The sequence below is a fragment of the Vicia villosa genome, unplaced genomic scaffold (genome assembly GCF_029867415.1).
Source record: "Vicia villosa cultivar HV-30 ecotype Madison, WI unplaced genomic scaffold, Vvil1.0 ctg.000538F_1_1, whole genome shotgun sequence".
In the NCBI taxonomy this organism is placed as follows: domain Eukaryota; kingdom Viridiplantae; phylum Streptophyta; class Magnoliopsida; order Fabales; family Fabaceae; genus Vicia; species Vicia villosa.
The window spans coordinates 908905-935755 of record NW_026705247.1 but is presented as its reverse complement, the minus strand read 5'-3'; the positions used below and the strand labels follow the sequence as shown (position 1 = coordinate 935755).

Here is a 26851-nt window from a genome sequence, read left to right as displayed (position 1 = left end):
CTTTTGTTTGTTAACTTGTAGCAAATGAGCTTTTGTTTGATACTTGCTTAACACTTTTGTGTTATTTGATTCTATTTCAAATTTGTGTAATTTGCTTTCAAGAAACAACTTTGTAAACATAAACCTTTGTATTCAACGAGTGAAGTTGAAAGTTCCTTGAGAGATAGGGATTCAGTTAGAATTCTCAAGAAGACATTGATTGGTACTCTTTGTAGTTTGCAACAATTCAATTCTTCACTTGGTATACTATGCTCAACCCTCTTATTTAACTTCATCACTGACGTACTTGTCATCAAACTTTTAATCTTTTTCTTTATTAATAATTCTTGTCATCATCAAAACTAATTAGATAAAAGATATCTTCTTCATATTTATGATAGTCCGAAACACAATTTAGTGTTTTATGTTGTGTATTATTTATTTAATTTTTATCTAATAAATTCATTTTATATTATTAATATTATAAATTAAATTAGGTAGAATATTTACACTTTCAATTAGTCTATGTGGGATATTAGTAATTAGTGAAGGAATATAAACATTAGTAAGAAATTAAGAAGTTGAGAAGAATTTTATTTAATAATCAAGTTTTTTTTAAAAAAAATACTAAATAAACTAATATTTCAAAAAAAAAAAACAACTAATCATGTTTGGGTTTTCTTGCCACGTAGGCGCCGTCCCACATGGCGCATCCTATTTTTTTTTTTAAAAATTTCAGTTATCTACAGATTTACCTGCAGACTAAACATTAAATATTTCCGCAGGTAAATTTGCAGATAAATCTGTAAGTAATTGAAAAAATTAAAAAAAAAATATGAAGCATCATGTGGGATGGCGCCTACGTAGCAAAAAACTCAAACATAGTTAGTTGGGTAATCTTTATGAAATATTAGTTTTTTTAGTTTTTTTTTTTTAAAACCTTGGTTATTAAAAAAAAATTCAGAAGTTGAACTTAACAAGTTGATAAAACTTCTTTGAAAAAAATAACACTCCTTTCGATCTTTATTATAAAAAATATTTACTTTATAAATAACTTTAATTATTAATATATCTGTATCATTCAAATATATTCATTTTTAAATCTACTATCTACTACCTCCGTTTTTTATTATAAGTCGTTTTAGAGTTTTTACACAAATTAAGAAAAATAATAATTGTTGTATGAAAATGAGAAATTACGAAGGCTTTTACAAAATTATCATTCATTAATGACATGTGGAAGATAAATTTATATAATTGAAATGAGAGAGAATAATAAATATTTAAAGATATAATAGGAAAAATAGCATTAATTATTCATTGGAATTGTAAAGCGACTTATATTTAAATACAATTTTTTTGTCCAAAACGACTTATAATAAAAAACGGAGGGAGTATCATTTACTAGAAGATTGACCAAACTTTTATTATTGCCTTTTCCTAAAAAAATTTTGCACTACTAATTGGACAAAATGGAAACAAAATCACCCCACCACTTTTCTATTTTCCAATCAGTATCAAAGCTTCTACTATTCATTCTCATTTTTCCCTATTATCTCTCTTACTTCATTATATCTCCATCATTTCCCTATTCTCTCTCTTACTTTATCTACTATCTACTATCATTTATTAGAAAATTGACCAAACTTCAATATATTATTGTCATTTCCTAAAAAAAAAATTCACTACAAATTGGACAAAATGGTAACTAACAAAATCACCCTACCACTTTTCTCTTTTCCAATTAATATTGGACACTAGGCACAACCAAAGCTTCTACCATGTCACAATCAAATTATTTAATATTGGACACTAGGCACAAAAAATTGCAAGTCATTTTGGAAAAAAAATGTAATAATTTAATATTTTTATCATGTTTTTATTTACTATCATTAAAAATTTATTTTATCAAATGTAACTATTTAATTTCCCTTTCCCTATTCTCTTTCTTACTTTATTTAAAATTTAATTATTTAATTTCCCTTTCCCTATTCTCTCTCTCTTACTTTATTTAAAACATGATAGAGAATTTTATTTCAAATGTAATTATTTAATTTCCCTTTCCCTATTCTCTCTCTTACTTTATTTAAAATGTAATAATTTAATATTTTTATCATATTTTTATTTATTATCATTAAAAATTTATTTTATCAGATTGAATAATACTACATAGTTATTCAAACAACTAACTTTATATCTTACGGGTCACTATTAAATTATTATCTTTATTTGAAAATAAAATTCTTATTTTCAAATGTCAATTTTTTTCCATGTCACAAGTTTTTTATTATCATTTAATACAATTGAGTTTATATAGTAATTGTTTATTTTAAAATTACGTAATTCTATTTAAGTTAACATGTGTATCTAAATACATCATTTGTCAAGTTTATCATTATATTTTGTATAATTATATTATTTGTTGTAATATTTTGATTTCATAATTTTTCATTGTACACTACAACACGGAAGGGCTTTAAAAGCGCTTTTTTTGACCTTTAACAGCGCTTTAAAGCGCTGCCAAAGCCAGCGCTGGCGTAGGCTACGAAAGCGCTTTTAAAAGCGCTCTGGTAGACCCCCCTATAAGAGCGCTTTTTCTGGAAAAAGCGCTCTGGTAGACCCCCTATAAGAGCGCTTTTTCTAGAAAAAGCGCTCTGGTAGCCCCCCTACTAGAGCGCTTTTCCAGAAGCGCTTTGGTAGGTTGATTTTTTTTTCTTTTTATTTGATCTTTGGCAGCGCTTTTTGTAAAAAAGCGCTTTAGTAGGGGGACCTTTAAGAGCGCTTTTTAAAAGCGCTGTTGTTGCTAAATGAGATATTTTAAAGTGCAGCCTATAATTTCAGCCTCCCAGATCGACCTGTAATATTTTCGACCTGTAATATGTTTTCAACCTGTAATATTTTCGACCTGTAATATATTTTCGACGATATTATTTCAGCCATCAGTAAGACAATATATATACTATTATAATACCATTATAATATCCAAAATTATATATATATATATATATATATATATATATATATATACATCATTACAACATCAATAATATTATAGTTCAAATCGACACAAATCCTACATGAAAAATTGCTTAATATAAAATTGACACAAATCTTCTTTGATTTCTTCCAACTTAAGCTTCGGGTACGCAGCATCACGGAATTCGTCAAGGTACTACAAAACAAAAACATAATATGAATGATATATTTAGTTAAATGTAATAAATTATATGAAATTATCTTAAGTTATAAATTCATACCGTGAGCGGAATCTCTAATTGATTCGCATGAAGGATTTCTTTCATATACCTCAAAACAAAGTATCCGCAATCGTAATTGTTTCGCTGTTGCGGACACTACATAGAAAAACAAATAAGATTCTATAGTTGTCTTGTTTTATCAAGTAGCATAAATATTATAAGCAAAATTGTGAAAAATAATGTACCTGCACTTGGATCCATGTAATGTTGTTTGATTTAGTCCGGGATACCTGTGCGTCCCGTTGACTTCCGAACACTTGTATTGATCTAATTAACAAATATATAAAAGCATATGTTTAGATCAATCTCACAAATAAGTAAATATATATATATATATATATATATATATATATATACACGAATATATATTTAGAACGATCTCACTTACAAATCAACGATGTCCTTCATAGCCGGATAATTGGTCCATTCACCATTTACCGAATTCAGATAATACACGACTTCTCTTATAGGGTTGATAGCAAGCAGCAACCAGTGTGCTCAATAAATTAAAACAATAGGTTATATGAAAATTTTAATATACACAAAAGAAACAGAGATTAGATGAACAAAGAATGAGAAACTAACCCTACTGGTCGGGTATTATACGCCCAAAGATGCAGACTTTCTGTATTGCCGGTGGACATGAATCTATCGACTAAGCGCTGTCTAACTGATTCCGGTTCCGAAGAAATTGCCATTCCGCTGCAATGGGCGGAAGACACGAAACGGAATCTGTTAGACAATGGATTCCCGCGCAACACTCTGTCATACGACAACCTTAAATAAAAACATAATAAACATTAGATTATTTTCATTGAAATGTGTAAATAAATTATATTGTGGGACTAATTAAATAATATATCGGATGAGTGAATATTACCGGATGTATGAGTGCATATTACCGACGCCTAGTTAATCATGCCTAAAAATCTCTTCCAAGTCATCAATTGTAATATGTGACTTGAATTCAATACCGAAGACACTTTCATCCATATTGATTTCACGTAAAGCACCATCCTTCAAATCGGACATATCAACCATTGTTGCGAGTGTCGACCGGTATCGAGGCACAAAAGCACCGCCTTTTTTTGCCGCTTGCTTCGGAGAACCAGTGGGTGGTACGCTACGAACCTGCTGCGTCACTTGTTGTGACTCCCGAGGGGATGCCTAAAAATCATATAAGTTAGGTAAAATCATGCAGATTTAGATTCAGATTATATATTAACACTTTAAATGTACCTCTTTTAGTGATGCAACAGACTCATCCTCCTGTAAAATCCCTTTACCCTTAATTGCGGGTTTTATAGGAGCAGTCTAAAATTAAAATGTAAAAAATAATTAATAAACGGTTTAGAATTGACATTCGAAAACTAAATGATTCATAATCGTTTTCAATATACCTCATCACTAATGGTAATGAGCTCCGAGGGCCATGCAACAAATGATCCTATTGCATCTCGCAGCAATGTCGTCTCTGAGACCATGTCAGGTACCGGTAGCATCGCATCATTATCTAATACAACATCCACCGATACTTTCAGGTGTCCATCCGGGAGCGGTCTATGGTGAAGTAAATCTCCCAAAGTGTTGTGCACTTTTCCCTTGCCAACTAGTCGATAATTCGGTGACGATAAGTATAGTTGGCAAGATGAAATGCCCTAAACCAATAGTAAATATAAAGTCATTATCATTAATAAAATAGAACAGTTTGTAAGGAAAAAAATTATAATTACCTCGGGAAATTTCCTTTGATAGTTGATACTAGCCTTATCACTAGTTTCTTTCACCGATGAAGTGTTGCACTTATCTCTCATATACATATCTTTATTTCCTTGCAATTCTAAGACTTGTGCTTGCAATTCCTGCAACTTTTGCAACACTTCTTCATTGGTAAGATTTGATCTTCTCCTAGGACTCTTGTAAAAAGAGGTTGGAGTCACAACATGACCCTTACCCCTCACCCGACCGGGATACTCAGGAGCATCTAGTGCTCTACTAAGTACGCTCCCCTCACCGGTGGATGCCGATTGCGACAAGGTCTCCTGTAATTCATTTACATTAAAAAATCATTTATATATTAAAAAACATTTGATTTAATTAAAGACACAGTATTATACTTACACATTCAGTAAAAACTCTCTGAACTTCGGGATCGACACCTTGATTCTTGCCCACACGAGCTTCCCTCCACAACACATGTTCAGGAAGTGAGGTTTCCTCACTTTTAGTCTCCTCTAACTATGCATTGACACAAATGATAAAATCGTCAAATAAAACACATTTAGACAATTAATTAAAACGCATTTCTATTTACTTACAATTTTATCCTCCAAGCGTGCATATCCCAAACACCCTTTTTTGTATGGATATGCGGGTTTGGATGCTCTCGCACTATTCGTGGCACTCCTTCTCCGAAAATCTTCATCTCTTTGCTTTACAAACTCAGCCCAATCTTTTTCATCAATGAAGATCTCATACTTTTTTGGCCGTCCCGGTGCCTCTTCAAGAAAGTTTCCATCTTTATCCTTAAGATAAGTGTTTGTCAAAAAAGCTTTCCACCCTCTATATCTTTTTCCGGCCAAACCAAGTATGTAGCGTCTACGATCATCTGGTATCTCAAAAGTCCTCTGCAAAAAAACATACGCATAGTGTGTTAGTATAAGTAATTTAAACAATTTATCGTCAAGATAATAACAACAATTAACCATATATGATATATACCTGAAGCTCGTCCCAAATCGCTTTTTTTTCGCATCCAACTCTAAACTTTTCAGATTCCATTTAGCTACGGAGACCGGAATATGCATACGAACAAGTGTACCAATATAACTTGTCAACTTTGCAGAATTAGGACCAATTGCTTGTTTTTCAGAATTCCATTCCAATCGGTATACTAATCCTTGGTCTCTATGTCGAATGATTCCCTTCATAATGGTGATGCCTCGTGCAACTTCTTTTGCTTCAGTATCAGGTGGAGCATTTGTATCCGGAGCATCTCTTTCTTTTGAGTTTTCTTGTGAGTTTTCAGGTGGAGCATCTCTATCCGGTGCCAAGTATACGTCTATGTCATTCCCTGGTTGTTTAGGCCCAGAAATTAGCATAGATAACATCATGTACTTACGCTTCATACATAGCCACGGAGGTAGGTTATAAATCATAAGAATCACAAGCCATGTGCTATGCGAGATACTTTGAATACCATGCGGGTTCATTCCATCAGTAGACAATGACAACCGAAGGTTTCTTGCTTCTTTTCCAAATTCAGGATATTCAGTATCAACTTTCATCCATTGTAGTGAGTCTGCCGGATGTCGCAACTTTCCATCAATAATTCTTTCATCTGCATGCCAAGTCAAGTGTCTTGAATCGGTCTCACTACGATACATGCGTCTAAATCTCGGAATTATAGGAAAATACCATAAGACTTTAGCAGGAGACAACTTTTTCTTATATCGAGGGGCACCACATTTAGGACACTCATTCAACGCTGCATACTCGTTTCGAAACAAAACGCAATCGTTTGGACATGCATGTATCTTATCATAGCTCATGCCAATAGAGGACAACATCTTTTTGGCCTCATACGTTCGATTGGGAAGAACATTATCCTCTGGTAGCATATCTTTCATAAGGGCTAATAACTCTGTGAAACTTTTATCCGACCATCCGTTGTCCGCCTTTAAGTTGTACAACTTTAACACCGCAGACAATCTTGTGAATTTTGTACAACCATCATATAACGGTTTTTCTGCATCGCTTACCAACCTCTCGAACTTTTTGGGACAATCCTCAAGATCTTCTTCAAGCGCTTCTGCAATCTCTTCGACTCGATCGCAATCGTATGTGTCTGTGCAATCGTCGTTTGAAGCATACTTCCTATTACAACTCGACTCAGCATTCCCGTTACTTTTCTCACCATGCATTGTCCAACATGTATAACTTCTATCAATTCCAAACCGTAGTAAATGGGATGCCAACTTATTCCCGTCAACCTTACCCCCATAACAGCAACCCAAGCAAGGACACGACATTCGAAGCGGGTCTTTGGAGTGCGCAACCGCAAACTCAACGAATTCCCATACCCCTTTCTCTTACTCTTTCGACAATCGGTTTGAATTCATCCATGTCTTATCCATGTCTTAATTGAGCTAAACAAAAACTTCTTGGTTTCTCTATCAGGTACTAAGGAATTCTGTCAAGATAATAAATAGCTATCATCATAATAGAATACCTAATCAGAATACCCGATTTCTTAAAGAAGACATTACCTTATTTCAAGGTAATATAAGTCCACAAACCAAAAAACTGGTTGAGAGACACTAAATTGATATTAAATAGAACCATAAACAATAAACTATAAGCAGAAAATAACAAACTATAAGCAAGAAGAAAGGGATAGTAACCTGAGTTAGACTTTATGTGGGAGATGGGTAGGTTTGAATCGGCGTTGTACAAATAGAAACCAGAGACTTCAAAGTAACTGTAAAATTAAACACACACACACGATGCAGTTAAATACAAATATCATAAAAGTGAAGGAACTATATGCAAACTGTAGCACAAACTACAATGATTAAGAATAGATTAATATTATTTTGACATACATTTTTATATTAGCAAAAGAATAACTAATTACCTTTAGAGAAATTCAGAAACTTCTGGAACCACACACCGTAAGCTAATTTGATGTCTCTAGTGATATTCTTTTAGAAAATCTTTAATATCCCCTGAAAAATAATCATCACCCAGATGTTATAGCAATTCTAGATACATAGTACCGTAAGGTAAATCAAAGTTTAACAACTACTTAGAAACCAGGGCAGCAACTACGCATGTCAAAACAACGTCGTGAAAACGACCATAAATCATAGTCGAGTCATACAAATGGAGAAATCAAGGTGGAGCAATTATATATCATGAGAAAACAACAATTTAGCATGTATTTTCATAACGGGGCAACATTAATGTCTAACAAAATAAAGAGGAAAATACACTCAACTCCCTTTAGATTTAGCTAAATAACACAAACATCTTCTTTAACTTTCAAAATACAATAACCGTCCTCTATCGTGATATCATGTTATTTAGAGAAATCGGAAGAATTAACTTATGTGAGTGATAGAGAGTTGAGCCTGTATCCAGAAGAAGAAGCAAGCAATAGAAGCATAGTGACTTTTGAGGAACATGTAATTTATTTTTATGTACCCCACCTTGCCATAATTATAAGACATAATTTCTTTTCTAATTCGTGACTTGTCGGAATTCTCAAATTCGTAACACTTATGTAAATTCTTAGTTTGGCCTCTCTCTTATGACTCTATAACTATAGCTTCATACTAATTATGATTGACAATTAAACAACACTCCTTTCATCTAAAATCTTCATTAAATATTATATCTTCAACAGTTGACATTACTAGCTTTTCATTTAGATACTACGTTAAAATAATGCTTTAAGAACACTCCTTTAAGAGTGTTCTCTTTTACATTACCATCTTCTCATTCTAGATTAATAGATTTACGATTTGAATCTTTAGATGATGGACTAATGATGGTTTAAGCTTCTATTCAAATTTAATTTTACAAAACTACTATTTTGCAAAAACAAGAGTTAATATTACACAACATATCAGTGTAATATCAGTGTCAGCCTTAGAAGTTAGAACAAAATTATCCATACAATTAGTAGAAGTTATGAAATGAAGAAAAATATTCATACAATTATACAACATATCAGTGTCAGCCTTAGAATTTAGAACAAAAAACTACTTGGAAGACTAAATTCAGAAACTTATAATTATAACACTGCAATTCATATGGAAGACCAACCCAGAAACATTGATTACAGTTATACAATTTAGAATCGATGAAAGAAACTCATAGGTAGTGTGTATCGGAAAGCAAATAGTGAGCAACATAGTGGGAAGACTTTACCTGAACAGAAGCAGCAAGAAGATGTTGATTTTGACCAAGAAAACCCTAAAATCCCACAGAACGGCGTAGCAGCGGCGGCGGCTAGTTGGTTTGAGAGTGAGAGTGAGACGACGACGGAGGGACGGAGGAGTGGCTGAGACCACGGCGGAGGGAGTGAGAGCGAGGAAGCAGAGAGTGTGCGTGAGCGAGAGGAAGAAGAAGACGAGTACAGATGTTTTGTGTTTCTGAATGAAATAGCGTGTTTTAATTTTATGAAAATTTTAAAAAGGGCTACCAGAGCGCTTTCATATGCCCCTTTATACCAGCGCTTTATTACTAAAAGCGCTTTTGTACCCACCCCCTATAAGAGCGCTTTCAAAAGCGCTTTCATACCCACCCCCTATAAGAGCGCTTTTACAAAGCGCTTTCATACCCACCCCCTATAAGAGCGCTTTTAGAAAGCGCTTTCATACCCACCCCCTATAAGAGCGCTTTTAGAAAGCGCTTTCATTACCCCCACCTATAAGAGCACTTTTCTAGCGTGATTTTTAATTTTGTTTTTAGCCAAACCTACCAGAGCGCTTTTGGGCAAAAGCGCTTTCGTAGCTGCGCTTCTAAAACTTAAATTTGGCGTAGTGGTACTTTCGCAATACAAATGAGTTTTTCATATGTATATCTAAAATAATTATCACGTCAAAATTAAAATAAATTCACCTATGCAGACGCACGGGTATCTTCTCTGTTGAAAATAGTCTGAGAAAGGAGTGCACAATTGAATAATTTTTTTCACCACTGGTAAATAGATTATTTTTTGATTGAACAAAGTAGATTTTCATATCTTTCTGAAATGTTCACATGTGAAATTATTTTAACTTAGAATCTCATATTTAACTACTAATACCTTATTAGTAAAAAAAAAAAAATTGTGGATTCATTACTTTAACTGAAAATCGAATTTTTTTTGTGGATAATTATTTTAACTTAGAACTTAATTTTCATACTAGTAATATCTTATTAGTAAAAAAAATTTAAATGATTAATTTCCATTTTATAAATGTAATTTGGTCAAACTTCTTTATTTTACATTTTTCGTATCGTTCATGAAATGCTACACCACGAATAATAAAAATTTGAAGGATCTCTAATAAAAAAAGAAATGCTAATACTATTGCTTGAGAAAGAAGAAAGAGTTGAAAAAGGAAAGAAACATACTAGTATGTGATTTCCCAATAAAGAAAGAACAGCAGAAAAGACAAAAAAATATAGCGACATCATTAAGTTTCCGCCGCCTGAATCAGAAACGTGGGCAGGCATGCGGTTTCAGAATTGAGGTCATCTCTTGCCCTTGTCTGCCCTTGAAACACCAGTTGCCATTTTGTCACTGCTTTATCTTAACATTCTATGACATACTAACACTCTACGCTATACTTTTGTATGTATACAAAACTGTGCCCATTTTAGTTGATATTTTAACCAAAAATAAATAAGAATAAAAAACAAATGAAACTTGAGAATGAGACTTGACATTCCATTAATAATTCACACTTTCTATAACACACAAACAAACTCTGCAAACGCCATGCACGCTGCTTGCCTGTTTCATTTACACTGTCATAAGCCATAGCCTTAGGAAAACAGCTACTAGTATTCTTCAATCTTACTACTATCAACACTTTTCTTTATTATTAGAATTTTGATTGGATAAAGTGATAGTATAGTATGTTATTACTATTATTGTAGTAGCACTTTTAGGAACGATAATGATGATGATAGTGATTAAACCAAGTTGAATAAAGGAAGCATGCATCTTTGACTCTCAACATGTTGATTAATATTCACATTTTGGGAGTTTATACAGAAACATGAGGTGTAATACATGTCAGGTAAAAAAGAAGGAAAAAAAAAAATGTTTGGTTGGTCGTCACTCGACAACAAGGACACAAGTCTCCTGCAGCCTAGCTTCTTTGAAAATAGAGCACACTTCTCCAAGAATATCAAACATGCCAAGTACCCTAAGGTCTACAACATTCTTCCACACACACACACTTTTTATTTTCTAACACCCCCTTCATCCCCTTATAAAACCACACTTTCCCTTTCTTTATTTTCATCATCACAAACACACAAAACTGACCAAATATCTGAATTTCCTTACTTTGTTCAATTCCACTATTACAACACACGCCATGTTCAATCAAGAGAAACTCATGCATTTTCAAGTGGAGCAACCATCATGGAGCTACTACATAATGAGAAGAGAAAGAAGAACAATGGAAGAAGATCAAATGGAGAGAATAATGAGATTAGCTACACAAAGTGCTGTTGTCATATTCAGCATTAGTAGTACTAGTTGTATGTGTCATGCAATGAACAGTTTGTTCAGTGGAATGGGAGTGAACGCAATGGTTCATGAGCTTGATCAAGATTCAAAACCATTCATGAGGTTACTTGGAAATTCAACATCACTACCTGTTGTTTTCATTGGTGGCAAGTTAGTTGGTTCTATGGATACAGTTTTGGCTTTTCATATCAATGGCTCACTAGTTCCTCTTCTCAAACATGCCGGTGCTTTGTGGCTTTAATCACATTCTGAGTAATTAGTTTCTTAAGAGTTGAACTTAATTAGTGATAATGATTTCAAGCTCAATAGGAGAGATTTTCAGATATTTAAGCGCTGACTTAATGTGTTGTAACTTGTAAGGAACTGACAATGATATATATGAGATTTTTTATATTTGGAATTCTGTGGATTTTCTTTTGCTTTATTACCTGGATAGTAGTAGCTTCTATAATTTATGTTGCAATTGTAATTTGAAAATAAACAAGATTTACCAAATTGGTTTTATTCCGGTGAGGAAGCAAAATTGTTCAGTGAACAATGAAATAAAACTTTGATACACTAGAGTAAGTTTTGATAGGGCATAGAGGGGCTCACTTGAAAGGTTAGAACTCCACTTCTTAGATTAGTAAAAGACTGAAAAGTAATGTGAGAGTGAGGATGAATTTGAATGCTTGATAATGATGAATTCTCTCTTTTAAATGGGTGCGGTTTAAACCACAAAGTGGAAAGTGCGATGCGGTGTGATACTATCAAAGCATAAGCCCTCATCATATCATGCCAATACAGCCCATCTTAAGGAACACAAGTCCTGATCATGAATGCATGCGACACTGACATGCAACAATATAGATTGCATCGATACTCCGACTTACCAATGCCACGCCAATACAGGCCTTCGTCATCATCATCATCATACAATATATTATGCAATTCATTCATACATCGCTCGTACAACACCATCACGTTTAATCATAGCAATATGCATCACACTTCATAAAATACTAACACACAAGGCTTAAGCCTCCGACCAAAATAATCATTTTTGGTTATCAAAATTATTATCTTATTAAAGAGAATATCTTTAGCTTCCCGTAGGTTCAAACGCCGCTTCAAATGGATGCCGAGTCAAAAGTTATCAATTTTCAAAGTTTTAACAAAACTACAAACACCGACATAATACACCGATGCCACGACAACTCATTACACACCAACCAAATTTATTTCCAAAACTTTAAAACATTTTTATTTAAAATAATATCGCGTTAGCTTTCTAACGCTTCAAACGAGGACCCAAATGGAGTTACGGTTTGAAAGTTATGAATTTTTCAAGTTTTCGAAAATCTGTTTGCCCTCCCATTTTTAACTTAAAAGATGTTAAAATCATATTCATATGCACATTCCATTAGGTCATGACCAAATGCATGCATTTCATAGCATAGTTCCTTTTCCAAGAAGTTTACAAGATAGAAGATGTTCTTGAAAGTATCTACTTTAATATATAAAAGTTAATTACTAACAAACTTCCCTAATTACCCTAATCAAAGCCAATTTAACATAGTTTTACATACCCCTGAGAGTAATTACATAACTAAACTTAATTAATTCCAACAACTTAATTAATTCAAATATTATTTATTGGAATATGGAAAATCTGCACCACGTTCTATGCTACTCAATGCATTGGAACATTCATTGCTACAACCCTAAACCGTTTCATTTTTCTCCCTACAGCTATATAGTCGTACAATACAAGCAACCAACATTGCATGCCTAAACTCTTCCTCCTTCCAGTTGCCGTCTTCTTTATTTTCAATCAATACTTCTGAGATTTATTTGGTTTCTCCTTCCCCCTAGTTCCCTTCTTCCTCTCTTTAAATCAATACTGATATTTTTTTTGTCTTCTATGTTATTGCTAAACAGAAGATGAGCCGAAAATTTAGCTCCCTTAAGGACATTAACGATTCAAAGGAAACATGGAGATTGGCCGTTCGAGTTGTTCATCTATGGAGTGTTATTAACAGCAAGGGTAAGGAGCATCTGGAGATGGTTATAATGGACGCATTGGTAATACTCCGTATTCTCACTACGCCAAAAAGGCTATTAGACAGCACACATTAGACAAGACTTTTATACAAAAGCGCTGCTATAAGTGAAATAAAAAATAAAACACGGAAACAGTACACGAAAATAAGAAAAAGCGCTGGTAAAGGGGTTGCCTTAGACAGCGCTTCTTAAAAGCGCTGCTAAAGGGGTTTCTTTAGGAAACGCTTTACAAAAGCGCTGGTATAGGGCCTAATTAGCCAGCGCTGTCTCAATGAGCGCTGCCTAAAATTGTTTAAAATTAAAATTAAAAAAAATTCTTTTTTTCTTTTTATATTCTCAGATTTGTTTCCTCTTCTCCCTCACGCAAAAAAAAAAAACCCTAAACACCGAAAAAAACACCGTCGTCACCCATTGATTCTTCTCTCACGAATCTCAGGTTCAGTGCTCCCCCTCTCCCTCTCATCGTCGTCACCCATGGATTCTTCGTTGCATGTTCGTTTCATCGATTCTCCATCGTCACCCATGGATTCTCCCTGGTCAGCACTTCCTTCGTTTCGATTCACCACCGCCGACCCTTCCTTCACTTCATCGATTCACCACCGTCGGCCCCTTCCTTCCCTTCATCGATTCACCACCGTTTCACCGGAAAGAAAAAACGAAAAAAATCCATTTGTCAACCATTGATTATCCACTGGAAAGAGGAAATACAATCGATTCAGATTCACCTCTGAATCACCACTCAAACAGAAAGAGGAAACGCCAGAAAGAAAGATCGGACAAAACCTATTCTACTTCGAACTCAGCCCTTCGTCATCTCACCACCGTCGTCCTTATCTTCATTGGTATTTGGTAATCTTTCTTTTCTCAGTGTCCTTGTAATGTTGTATTTGAACCTTGTGATAGAACAGTTGACTCTGGAGTAAAATAAAACCAGTTGATTTCCACATGTTGTGAACTTGAAACTCAGCCATTTCCTTCTTTCTTCTGCAGGTCTACTACATGGTTTGCTTTGAATTAATTTGTGTGGGTTATGTGAACTGACTTTTAACATACAATAACTTAAGTTGGTTTTGAGATGCAGGGTTTGAGGGTTGTTTGTGAAAAGAATTGAATTTTTTCATGTATGGATTTGTTTGAAGTGAGACTTGAATTGGAGTACGAACACGGCTGCATTGCATCTGGTGAGCTTATTTTGGACAACCTGAATTGCATTTGAGCTTTGGATACATATGTGAAACATTCGAACTGAAAGTGAGTGTCTTGAACTCTTATTTTGTCTTTTGTTATTACGTTTTGATGTGGGGCACTTCTGAATTTTGAATTTGCTCTAGTATGAACTTTGGTAGGGAGCTAGTTTTTTTTCTGTCAGTTTGAACCATGAGATCAGTTTTGTTCTGTTGGTTTTATGGCATTGCTTTAGTTTTTATTTTTTGGTTTATTTGCTGATATGTAACAGTTATGCAGTTAGTGATTGGGTGTTTGGATGATACTTAATGGTTAGTAGATCTTTTTGTGGTGTATGTTTAAACATGATATGGGCTAATTAATAGCATGAAATAGTTTATAGAATGTAGTGAGATTTATGTAAATGTATGCAAGGCTGTATGATATATATGATATGAAGATGTATCAGTGGCATATTGTGGAAACTGGTTTAGTGTATGTGCATAATTGTGTATTCTGATTCAATATGGTTTCTGTTGTGCAAGGTCTCGCAAGGCTTTCTAAGCTTGGAGGTTTGGAGGTTTGGTGTGTCGGAAGTCTGGGTCGGCTGAAATGAAGCTGTTGGTTTCGTTAAAACAAATTGGAGCTAAGTGGTGGACTAACTCAGTGAAAGGATGCTATTGAGAGGTTCAAGGTTAATTAGTGTGAACTGTATTTAGGTGCCAGTGTTGAAAGTTGGATTGCAGGCATAATCTAGAAGTGAACCAAACTTTAAGTCTCAATGTGATTTGGGACATGTGCTGATGCGCATCGAACTGAATTTCCTCACCGCTCCTGCTCGGTCTCCTTCTTTAGGCTTTAAGCTCCACTGGTAATTGGTTTAATTCTCTAGTTATCTCTGTTGTCCATGTTCTTGTTTTGAATTGGCAAAGTAAGCTTTATTTTTTTTCATGTTGCAGGGTTATGATATCGGGAAAGATCATTGCGGGAACCAGTTAACGTACCTATTCGTATTTAGTAAAGGTACTTTGCTGTTCTTGCTTTTGGTCGTTAATTTGTTGTTATGATCACATACGCGTTGCTTATCTTTTACTCCTGTTTCAGTTGTCTCAATTCTCAAATATCCCAATTCTCAAAAGTCTTTCAAGTAGAAGAAAGATCTACTTCTGTTTCTGCTTTGGTATGTTAACTTTTTCTTAGAGACTTCAAATTGTTCTTAGATCTACTTCTACAGTACTGGATTTAATGATGCTGTAGAACACTTGAGTTTTTTTCTTTCAATCTACTGATTTTTTTTGACAAAATACTTATGTTTTTTTACTTGAATTCTCTAAACTTTTTTGATTTTGAAAGGTGTCTACATGCAATTAGTATGGACAACTTCCGGATGCAATTTGAACTTTGGTGTTTTTAAAATTAGCACTTAATGCTATTAATGTTTGAAAACCGGTGAAGGAATATCATGATGCTAACTGGGATATACGTGAAAAGGATGTGCTAAGATTTAGACCAGACAACTCCTCACATTTAGTATGATGCTCCACATTGTATAGTGAGAGACTTAGTCTGCATGTAGGCTCTTTTATGTGAAATTAAGTGCTTAGAAAGTACTATTATTATATAGTTCAATATACATTTCATAAGATAATGATATTAATACTTTATACAACATGTTTATTTATGCATCAAAATTTTGATCTGTCATTAATAACTACATCTCTAAGCAAATTTTAAAATAGGGATGACAATTCGGTCCTTATCCTATAAGTGCCCGTAAAAAATCTCTATAAAGGATAAGGAAAAAATCTGCAAAAATAAGTACGGGTACGGACACGATTAAATACCTTATCCACGAGATGTTATGGTCTTGTTGTTTCCAGGTGTACATGTTATTACTGGGTTTGTTTTTCACTAATTATCGGATTTATTTTAATACATTTATTTATATACTTTATGAATATCGGTATGCCAATTACTTATAGTTTTACATAATTTGAAATGGAAGGTCATAAAGCTGGATGCAACTCATGGAAGTGAACCTGGAAAAACAATATCACTCTACGTTTTTGATGCGTTAATTTGTATAGATCATGAGCGATATTTGATAGAATTATGTGAGAAGTATTTGAGAAGTATGTGATCTCTTATTTTGTTGATGGCTTTTCTATTGAAAAGTTCTATCTATTCATTGTAGTTACTTATGTTTTTGTTTTATATGATTGACAAGACATTATTCAATGTTCATATGCTTGGTTTTTTATATCCTGAATTTCTTTTGTGAAGATGTATATTAATGTTGTTGTTTCAAATTTTATATTGAAGCTACAAATTTGTTTCAAGTTTAAGCAATTTTGTTGCAAATTCTGGTAAAAATCTGGTGCAAAAATGGTGAAAATCTGGTGCATATATGCTGACTCATAATAGGCAGCGCTTTGTTTTAAGTGAAAACAATTTTTATATAGGGGGAATAGACAGCGATTTTAATGAAAAGCGCTATCTAAAGTTGAGGAAAGCGCTGCCTGAAGGGGGAATAGACAGCGCTTTTAAGAGGCTTTTTCTTAAAAATTGTTTCAGAAAAGCGTTGTCTAAAGTGGGCCGTTAGCAGCGCTTTTAATATAAAAGCGCTGTCTAAAGGGGGCCTTTAACAGCGCTTTATAGGTAAAAGTGTTGGCTAAAGGGTGCCTTTAGCAGCGCTTTCAAGGTGAAAAAAAGCGCTGCCTTTACCTACGGTAGCGGGGGAATATACAGCGCTTTAAAGCGCTGCCTAAAGCCAAAAAAAGCGCTGTCTTTTTCCTTGTTTGGCGTAGTGTCTTTCAAATTGTTTCGTAGCTTAGTATATTTCTCAGTTATGATATTATTGTTGTTTGTTATCATCAGGGTAATAGGATACAAGTTTTGATTCATTCTGACCATACACCGAAATGGAAAGAACGAATACGTGAAAACATGTCTTGCATAGTCAACAATGGAACTGTTTACGATAACGATTTCCAGTGGAAGCTTTGTGATCATGATAAGAAGTTTGTGTTTATTGGTGGTATGACTGTGAAGGAAGTTGATATTCAGAACCTTCCTCCCAAAAGATTCTATTTCAAAGACTTTTCTGATATACTTGCAGGCAAATGTGAACTGAACCGACTTGAAGGTAAATAGATTATTCTATTTATTTTCTTCCTAATGAAATTTATTATATTACAAAACTTGATTTTAACTTCATTTTTCACTCTGTTTTGTAGATATTATTGGTGTAGTTCAAGAAATCAACAATTTTCAATATAACAATTCTGGAAAAAAAGTCTTTTGTTTCACTAAGTTTTAAAGACCTGAAGTAATTTATCTGATTTCAACTTTCTTCTATTTAAGTAGACGATTTTTATCATATTGATATTTCTATATTTGTTTCTAGAGAGGTAACATCCTTAACTACACGTTTTTGAATATATACATAGGACTTTTATGAATATTTGTATCTTAATCTTCATCTCAATCTCTGATCTGCAGGGGGATAGCATACCTTTAACCCAAAACTCAGTCGTTGATCGTGTCGATGATTCCATTGTATGTTAGTTTTGCTTGAAAAAATAAAAAGTAAATTACACCGTTTTCTTAATACTTACTGTTTTTTTTATTTTATACAAGGAGTCTTTGTTTGCATACGGAGAAAATGATCCTGATAAAGTTGTGACCAATACTCCATCTAAAGGAAGTCCCATTACTCTTGATGTTGGAGATTCTGAATGTCAACCTTATGGAGCTACTCAACTTTCAGGAACGAAACCATCAAAGAAAGTGAAGATTGAATCAAATGCCTGAAGACTCCTATGAATCAGTTTTATCTAAACATTTTTATTATTTTAGAGTTATTAGTTTCCTGTTATTTTACTTTTATTGAACAAGAGACAAGAGTTGTTTACTGTGCATTTTCTATCATATATGACTTGGTTTTTGCTATAAATTATGGGTACTGCTACTTTTTGGTAATCTATTATTTTCATCTGGCAATGCTAATAGATTAACTGTCATTTGTGTTTAATACTGCATATAATATTGCCCGAATATAATTTCAACCATCAAGTGAAATAAAAGTTTGAATAAATTATTGTATAGGATATTTCTTCTTACTTGCAGGTTAATTGTTTTAACTTTTTTTAATCTACTATTTTCATCTGGCAATGCTAATAGATTAACTGTCATGTGTGTTTAATACTGCATATTATATTGCCCCAATGGAATTTCAACCATCAAGTGACATAAAAGTTTGATTAAATTATTGTATAGCAGATTTCTTCTTACTTGCAGTTTAATTGTTGTAATAAACCATATTTTTATGTTTCATTTTTACAGTCAGTTAAGGTAGTAAAATTTCACTATTAAAATTTCAACCATCAAAATTTTTAAAATTTACTATAAAGATTCTGCATCTGTTTGATAACTTTAACTTACAAGATTTGTAAACCAATAAACAGAATGATGTTAACCAACATTTTTAAATTGATCAAAAGTATTTCAAACAACATTCATGATAAAAATTAATAGTAATGACATTATAATTAAGAAGTTTTTTAATAGGACTATTGAATATTGCACCAGCATGTTGTTAACCATCATACCTGCCTAACCTATTACCTGTAGCAATTATTATATTATCTTATTTGTACATGTTGTCATTTACCAATGCAAAGTTTGTCATCTTCTTGCCTCGACACGTTTTACATCATTATCATTGCATGGAAATTAATGGTTTGGTTAATTTATTGATTACTTCACAATCTTTTTTAACTGCATAAAATATTAATTAAGATAAAACCTTTCCTATTCAGCTGCTTGCCTCCATATAAAAAGTTTGGAGGGAAAATTTTGTCCATATATTTGCTGCTTGCCTCCATATTCAGCCATATCTTGCATAATGGTGGTAGCTTTTGTGTAAAAAAAACATGGATAATATACAAAGTGTTGAGCATGATCACTTTAAAAATATTCTCAGAAGAAAAAGGCAATTTGATGCTAGACAGCATAGAAAACGTGTGCTTGGAGCAAAGAGAGCAAAGAGATTGGCGGCAATCAACAAAGAAAATGCAGAACAAACTCAACCAGCTACTGATACTATATCTTCACATATCAGATTGCCACTATCTTCTATTTCTCCAAATATCCCAAGTTCCAACATATCTCATCGAAATAGCTTGCAGAAAACTCATAGTAAATCAACTTTGAATACATTGCCAAGTTCATTAACAAAAAAACGCCCAAGAGTTGTTTCTCTCAGGAACATTAAAAATTTAGGAGTTAACCTGGGAAGGAGATTTGATAATGAGTTTATGCATGGAAACACATCATCTTCAAGCCATACACCACATCCAGTTTCCAATATCAACGAACTTTTCCAAGATGACAGTGAAGATGATGCAGGCTCCGGTAATTCTTCAGAGAGTAAGTAACATGTTTTAATTTGTTCATTAACCGATATTTAACATTCAAAGCAGTTCATCAATGTATAATAACATAATATTTGCGAAATATATTTTCTATGTTATTATAGCCTACAGTTCAGTTTCAAACTATTCAATGGATGAGCATGACGTAAGTTTCGACACTGACATTGAAGAAACAGATTTTCACAATTCAGGTTATTGATTATTTATAAATATGTGTCTTTCTTCCAAATTTCATGATTATATAGGTATTTTAGCTAACAAATGTACATATTGATTTAGGAGAATACTACGATTTAGGTGACCCATTATTTGAGTGTCAGCAATGTGGTGCAAATATGTGGTATCTGGAGAGGAAGAACAAGTGTCGACATTCTGCTAATCCTAAGTTCTCAATGTGTTGTGGAGAAGGAAAGGTTCAAATACCTTTGTTGAAAGCACCACCACCCGTATTGCAGAGCCTGTTGTTTGACCAAAACAAAAGTGAATCAAAAGTATTTCAACAACAAATTCGTCTTTACAATATGATGTTCTCATTTACTTATCCAGGTGCTACAATGGACAACAGATTTAACAATGGTAGAAGTCCTCCTAATTATCGTATTCAAGGTCAATCATGTCATCATATAGGTAGCATGTTACCATTGCCAGGTGAAAAGGCCAGTTTTGCCCAACTCTATATATTCGATACTGAACATGAAGTTCAGAATAGAATTGATGGTTTCAGGTTTATTTATTTAATTGTGTTTGTCTCATGACTGTTTATTAATTTGTTTTGCAATTTTCAAGAATTTGAACTTTTATACGTTGGATGTTTGCAGAACAAGGAACGGAGTAGATATTAATATAGTGGAAAAATTATCTTCAATGTTATATGAACATAATGTTAATGCTCAGTCTTTTAGGATGGCAAGGGATAGACTTTCTGAAGGAAATGTGGCAGATCTAAAACTCCGTCTCATTTCTGAGCGCCAAACTGATGGAAGAATATATAATCAACCAACAGTTTCAGAAGTTGCTGCTCTCATTGTTGGTGATATTGGTACTGCAGAAAAAAGAGATATTATAATGCAGAAACAATGTGGCGAACTTCAGAGAATAGATGAATATCATACGTCTTATTTGGGATTTCAATATCCATTACTTTTCCCTTATGGTGAAGATGGTTACAGACCCAACATAAGGCATCGCAATAAAGGTTCTAACACGGTTTGTATTTCAGAAACAACGTCTTCAGTAGCGGAAATTGAGGATGTTCCATGGGAGGAAGCAACAAAAAGAAATAGACTTACAATCAGAGAGTGGTTCACCTTTAGGATCCAGTCAAGAAAAAATGAGGCACGGACAATTCTCAAGTCAAGGAGATTGTTCCAGCAATTTTTGGTAGATGGTTTTACGATGATGGAATCTGAGAGACTTCGATGGTTAAGAAAAAATCAGTCAAAACTACGAGTAGGCAAGTACGATCATCTTGCAGATGCTAGGACAAATGGACATACACGTGGTGCAGCTACAGGGAAAAGGGTTGTCCTACCTTCGTCGTATGTTGGAAGCCGTAGATATATGGATCAGTTATATTTTGATGGCATGGCAATTTGTAGTATGTTGGATTTCCTGATTTGTTTATTACATTCACATGTAATCCAAATTAGCCGGAAATACAACGTGTACTAAGCTCTTCTAATCTGAAAGCGCCCAATCGTCCGGATCTCATTACAAGAATCTTCAAAATGAAATTTGATGCGTTACTGTCCGATTTGACCAAAAAGATTATCATGGGGAAGGTTCTTGCGTGTAAGTAATTTGTCACTTTGATTAATTTAATTTCCTCATTCATTTTGAATGTCATATTATAAACCATATCTGAATTTTATATTTGTAGATATGTATACAATTGTGTTCCAGAAAAGAGGCCTGCCCCATGCTCACATATTAATTTTCCTTCATCCGTCAAGCAAGTATCCAACACCTGTTGACATTGATCGTATCATATCAGCAGAAATACCAAACAAAGACACTGACGAAGAGTTATATAACTTGGTCAAATCTCACATGATACACGGACCCTGCAGAAATGCTTTTCGTAATTCTACGTGTATGAAGGAAGGAAAATGTTCAAAATACTTCCCTAAAGACTTCAGACGTGATACAATCATTGATCAAGATGGATATCCGGTGTATAGACGAAGGGACAACGGACACACAGTTTCTAAGAATGGAATTGAGATTGACAATAGATTTGTTGTTCCATACAATTCAAAGTTATTGTTGAAGTACAGAGCTCATATTAACATGGAATGGTGCAATCAAAGCACATCCGTCAAATATTTGTTCAAATACATCAACAAAGGCTATGATAGAATAACTGTTGCGATTGTCATGAATGAAGATGGATCTGTTTCGCAACATGACGTCGTCGATGAGATAAAGCAGTATATTGACTGTAGGTACGTTTCTCCAAGCGAAGCTTCTTGGAGAATTTATGCTTTTCCTATTCATGGAAGAATACCAGCTGTAGAAAGACTTCATTTTCATGCTGAGGGACAAAATTCTGTTTTCTATACTGATGTCAGCCCTATTACCACAGTCCTTGATAAACCGAGCGTTACGAAATCAATGTTTACATCTTGGTTTGAAGCCAACAAGCAATACGACGAAACGCGCCAACTAACGTATAGCAATTTTGTTTCGAAGTTTGTATACGTAAAAAAAAAGAGTGGAAACCCAAACAAAAGGGATACACAATTCGTAGACAAATTTGGGTTCCTCCAACTATCGGGGAATTGTACCATTTCAGGATGATGCTAACACATGTTAAAGGACCTAAAAGTTATGATGAAATAAAGATAGTAAACAATGTTAAGTACGATACTTTCCGTGATGCATGTTTTCCTATGGGATTTATTGGTGATGATTGAGAATTCATATCTACAATAACAGAAGCATTTCATTGGGGTTATGGACATTATTTGAGATTACTTTTTGTTCACATATTATTGTCAAGTAGCATTAATTGGCCTAAGCATGTATGGATTAAAACTTGACATCTGTTATCTGATGGAATTCTTTATTCTCAGCAAAGGATTGCAAACAACAGAGGTAGCATTTCAATTTGATCATAATCCAAATAATTTTATTATAAATGATGTTCTAGACTTTACCATCTATTTATTTATATTGTTTATTAACAGGTTTGCTGCTAACAAATGAAGAAATTCTGAATTTAACATTGATTGAAATTGAAAAACTTCTTCGGCGAAGTCGTAAGAGTTTAAGTGATTTACCTGGAATGCCAAAACCACAGGGTTACATACTTGAGGAGCTTGGAAACAATTTCATATATGAAGAGCGAAACTACGATCCTGCTGAACAACTTCAAGAGTTTAATACGCTGTACAATAACCTCACAGGTCTAAACAATAATAACATCAAATTGCCAGAAGAAGTTCAAGTTACTTACAAATTTATATTGCTAATATAAATGTTTCTAAATTATTTGTTCATTTAATTGCAGATTAACAAAGAGATGTTTCCAAACAAATCTTGACGGCTGTTGATACCCAGAACGGAGGCGTATTCTTTCTGTATGGATACGGCGGTACAGGCAAAACATACATGTGGAGAACATTAGCTTCTTACATAAGATCAAGAAGACAAATATGCTTGACAGTTGCCTCTTCAGGTATTGCATCCCTATTGCTCCCTGGTGGTCGAACGGCACATTCTAAATTTAAGATTCCAATTCCCACACTTGAATCTTTGACATGCGACATTAACAAGGGTAGTGACAGGGGGGACTTGCTAAAAGTATCAAAATTGATTATTTGGGATGAAGCTCCTATGTGTCACAAATTTTGTTTTGAAGCTTTGGATAAAACCCTCAGAGACATCATGGGTGGATCCAGGTCATCAGATAAAATATTTGGTGGTAAGGTAATTGTGTTTGGTGGCGATTTCAGACAGATTCTACCGGTTATTCCAAGAGGCAGTTGTTCAGATATAATTCATGAAACTATCAATTCACCATACATTTGGGATCATTGTAAGGTTTTGAAGCTTACAAAAAACATGCGGCTTCAGCAATCTGGGGCGACTACGTCAGCTTACGAGTTAGAACAGTTTTCAAATTGGATATTAAAAGTTGGAGATGGAAAACTAGCAGAACCTAACGATGGCTATGCTGATATTAATATTCCAGCAGATCTTTTGATATCAAATTTTGATGATCCCCTTCGAGCAATATTCGAAAACACTTATCCAAATTTTGAAGCTAACTTCATTAATGTAGCTTTTCTGCAGTCAAGGGAAATATTGGCTGGAACAATTGAGACATTAGATGAAATAAATCACTATGTATTAGATAATCTCCCAGGTAATATTAAAGTTTGTGTGAACATATATTTGAAGAGTTTCTCATTTGCAATTTTAGTAAATCCTAATATAAAGTCACTGCATTTTCAGGGGACGAAAAGGAATACTTAAGCTCTGATTTAGTCGATACCCATGATGGTGATGGCAATGAATCTTTTGATGTTTTAACTCCTGAGTTTTTGAATGCACTGAGAACGTCTGGCCTTCCTAATCATAAGATTAGATTGAAAGTAAATACTCCAATCATGCTGCTCAGGAATATTGATCAAGCAGAAGGTTTATGCAATGGAACACGTCTAATTGTTACAAGATTGGTTGATCATGTTATTGAAGCAAAAATAATTTCAGGCAAGAACATCAGCGGTATCATTTATATCGCACGAATGGACATTACTCCAACGCAATCACCATGGCCATTCAGGATGACACGAAGACAGTTTCCTATAACGGTCTGTTATGTTATGACTATTAATAAATCTCAAGGTCAGTCGTTGGATCATGTTGGCATATATTTGCCGAGGAGTGTGTTCAGCCATGGCCAGTTTTATGTTGCAGTTTCAAGAGTAAAGAGCAGAAAACGCCTTAAAATCTTGATCCATGACAAGGATAAACATCCATTGACAACCACAACAAATGTGGTCTTCAAAGAAGTGTTTGAAAATTTGTAGTCTATATGTTTAACATAATCTATGGCAATGTTGCTATTGGCAAAGACTTTGTGTTGGGTTGCCTAAAGTCAGGTTACAGCGTAAACAATTTATTAATTGTCATTAATTAAAGATTGGATATGCCCTTTGCATACTGATAACATATTTCATTTGCTCCATTTTTTTCAAAAAGAATTATGAATATTAGCTGACATAAGCTCAATGATTACAGAACACCATCACTCAAAAAATAGGCAAGGCAAAAATTGAAATATATAACCATTGACTAAATGCATTACAGAACCCAAATATTTTACAATAAAATACCATCAACAACAAATCTACACCTGCAAGTAACAACTTTCCATATTCATCAGCTACTTTTTTCCCTAAATACACAAACATCAGATTTGAAAATGGAATCATGGAGAATTCTATGAAATCTCCAACTTGAAGGTTATTTGCTTTTGCAAAATCGTACCATCCAACTCCAATATGTTTTTCATACTCATTCCTTACAACCCTAAGAATATGACAGTTATATCCCTTACCGTCAATCAGATCTACCATCCTTATCGCATTTTGGTCTTTACGAAAACATGTCCTTGATATTTCCATTGGAATATTATGCATTGTAGCATCCAAGTTATTAATCTCAAAGATCTAAAGCACTATATACAACGGTGGATAAAAGTGGTTTTTGAACTTACCAGGGCATTTTGCCCGCGCATGTTTGCTTTTGTGACATTAGACCTCCACTTTACCTCCCCGCTATAATCAGCCATGCATTCAGCCTTCGTAAGAAACCCATCTTTTATGAATGTTTCAAACATCTTTTCCTGCTCTTCCTCAAACTCTTTTCTAATATTACGTGCCCATTCAAGATTGTCTCTCTCAGGATCACTGAAACATTCATTTTAAAGAGTAACATTGCTATTAAGTAACAAGATGAGGAATCAAGGGAAACCGGTTTTTCTATCAAAAGATGCATGCAAACAATACTTACCTGCTTGATAGAGAAGGGACAAAGGGAACCCCCCACTTCACCATCTCAAAAGTAAAATTGATAAGACAATATTTTGCTGCATTATGACAATACTTACTATATATAGATAGATTTACACTTTATAACTAGGTCGGACAACAGTGATGGGCCTACATATTTTATATGTACAATTTTCCAAATTGTTTGCTAAATGAGTCTTAGCTACATAAAGTAATTTTGTTTATTATTGAAGAAGTCCATAGATGGCATATATAGGCCATATATAGCAATTGAAACTCAACAATGAGTCCAAAATATTGGCCATATATAGATATACAAATATCAATTTAGCCAGAAAGTATTTTGGCTCACTATTTCAAAATTGCTTTATATATATATATATATATATATATATATATATATATATACATACATATATAGTTACATAGATATAAATTAGGCCTTTAAATATTTATGGGCCTCTATTTCGCTTTGCACATTTCATAAAAATATTGTTAAAAAAATAATGATTACATAAATTGAAGTTACTATATATTAAAGTAGACTATATATTATGTATTCTTTATAAACTCTAATTTGTTTTTAACATGGTAAATGGTTCATTGAACAAAAACTTCTTAAACCATGTCATATAAAATTTAGAAGTATGATAAATAGGGAAATTGACATGCATATAAATGAATTATTCTAACACATAT

The 26851-nt window shown here is 33.7% G+C and overlaps 3 protein-coding genes across 3 annotated transcripts; all 3 read left to right on the top strand.

The window, feature by feature from the left end:
- Positions 1–11296: 11296 nt before the first annotated feature.
- Positions 11297–11731, top strand: LOC131629251 (putative glutaredoxin-C14). Its single transcript, XM_058900050.1, has one exon. It carries the CDS (start codon positions 11336–11338, stop codon positions 11729–11731), a length of 396 nt encoding a protein of 131 aa, XP_058756033.1. The 5' UTR covers positions 11297–11335.
- Positions 11732–19631: 7900 nt separating this feature from the next.
- On the top strand, positions 19632–23676 carry LOC131629238 (uncharacterized). The gene is made up of 9 exons (XM_058900038.1): positions 19632–20127; positions 20237–20323; positions 20412–20856; positions 20951–21719; positions 21782–21923; positions 22012–22832; positions 23207–23228; positions 23321–23580; positions 23644–23676. Exons 1-9 carry the CDS (start codon positions 19632–19634, stop codon positions 23674–23676), a joined length of 3075 nt encoding a protein of 1024 aa, XP_058756021.1.
- A 68-nt stretch (positions 23677–23744) lies between these two features.
- Positions 23745–25168, top strand: LOC131629237 (uncharacterized). Its single transcript, XM_058900037.1, has 2 exons — positions 23745–24501; positions 24591–25168. The coding sequence occupies exons 1-2, from the start codon at positions 23745–23747 to the stop codon at positions 25166–25168; spliced, it is 1335 nt and encodes a 444-aa protein (XP_058756020.1).
- Positions 25169–26851: the final 1683 nt, after the last annotated feature.

Excerpts from the sequence above, each read along its gene's own strand:
- LOC131629238 (XM_058900038.1), top strand. The coding sequence starts at position 19,632 with ATGGATAATATACAAAGTGTTGAGCATGATCACTTTAAAAATATTCTC. Across the intron at positions 22,833-23,206 it reads TTGTTTCGAAGTTTGTATAC|CAAAGGATTGCAAACAACAG; the intron begins GTAAAAAAAAAG and ends CTTTATTCTCAG. Across the intron at positions 23,581-23,643 it reads AATTGCCAGAAGAAGTTCAA|ATTAACAAAGAGATGTTTCC; the intron begins GTTACTTACAAA and ends ATTTAATTGCAG.
- LOC131629237 (XM_058900037.1), top strand. The coding sequence starts at position 23,745 with ATGTGGAGAACATTAGCTTCTTACATAAGATCAAGAAGACAAATATGC. Across the intron at positions 24,502-24,590 it reads TGTATTAGATAATCTCCCAG|GGGACGAAAAGGAATACTTA; the intron begins GTAATATTAAAG and ends CTGCATTTTCAG.
- LOC131629251 (XM_058900050.1), top strand. The coding sequence starts at position 11,336 with ATGTTCAATCAAGAGAAACTCATGCATTTTCAAGTGGAGCAACCATCA.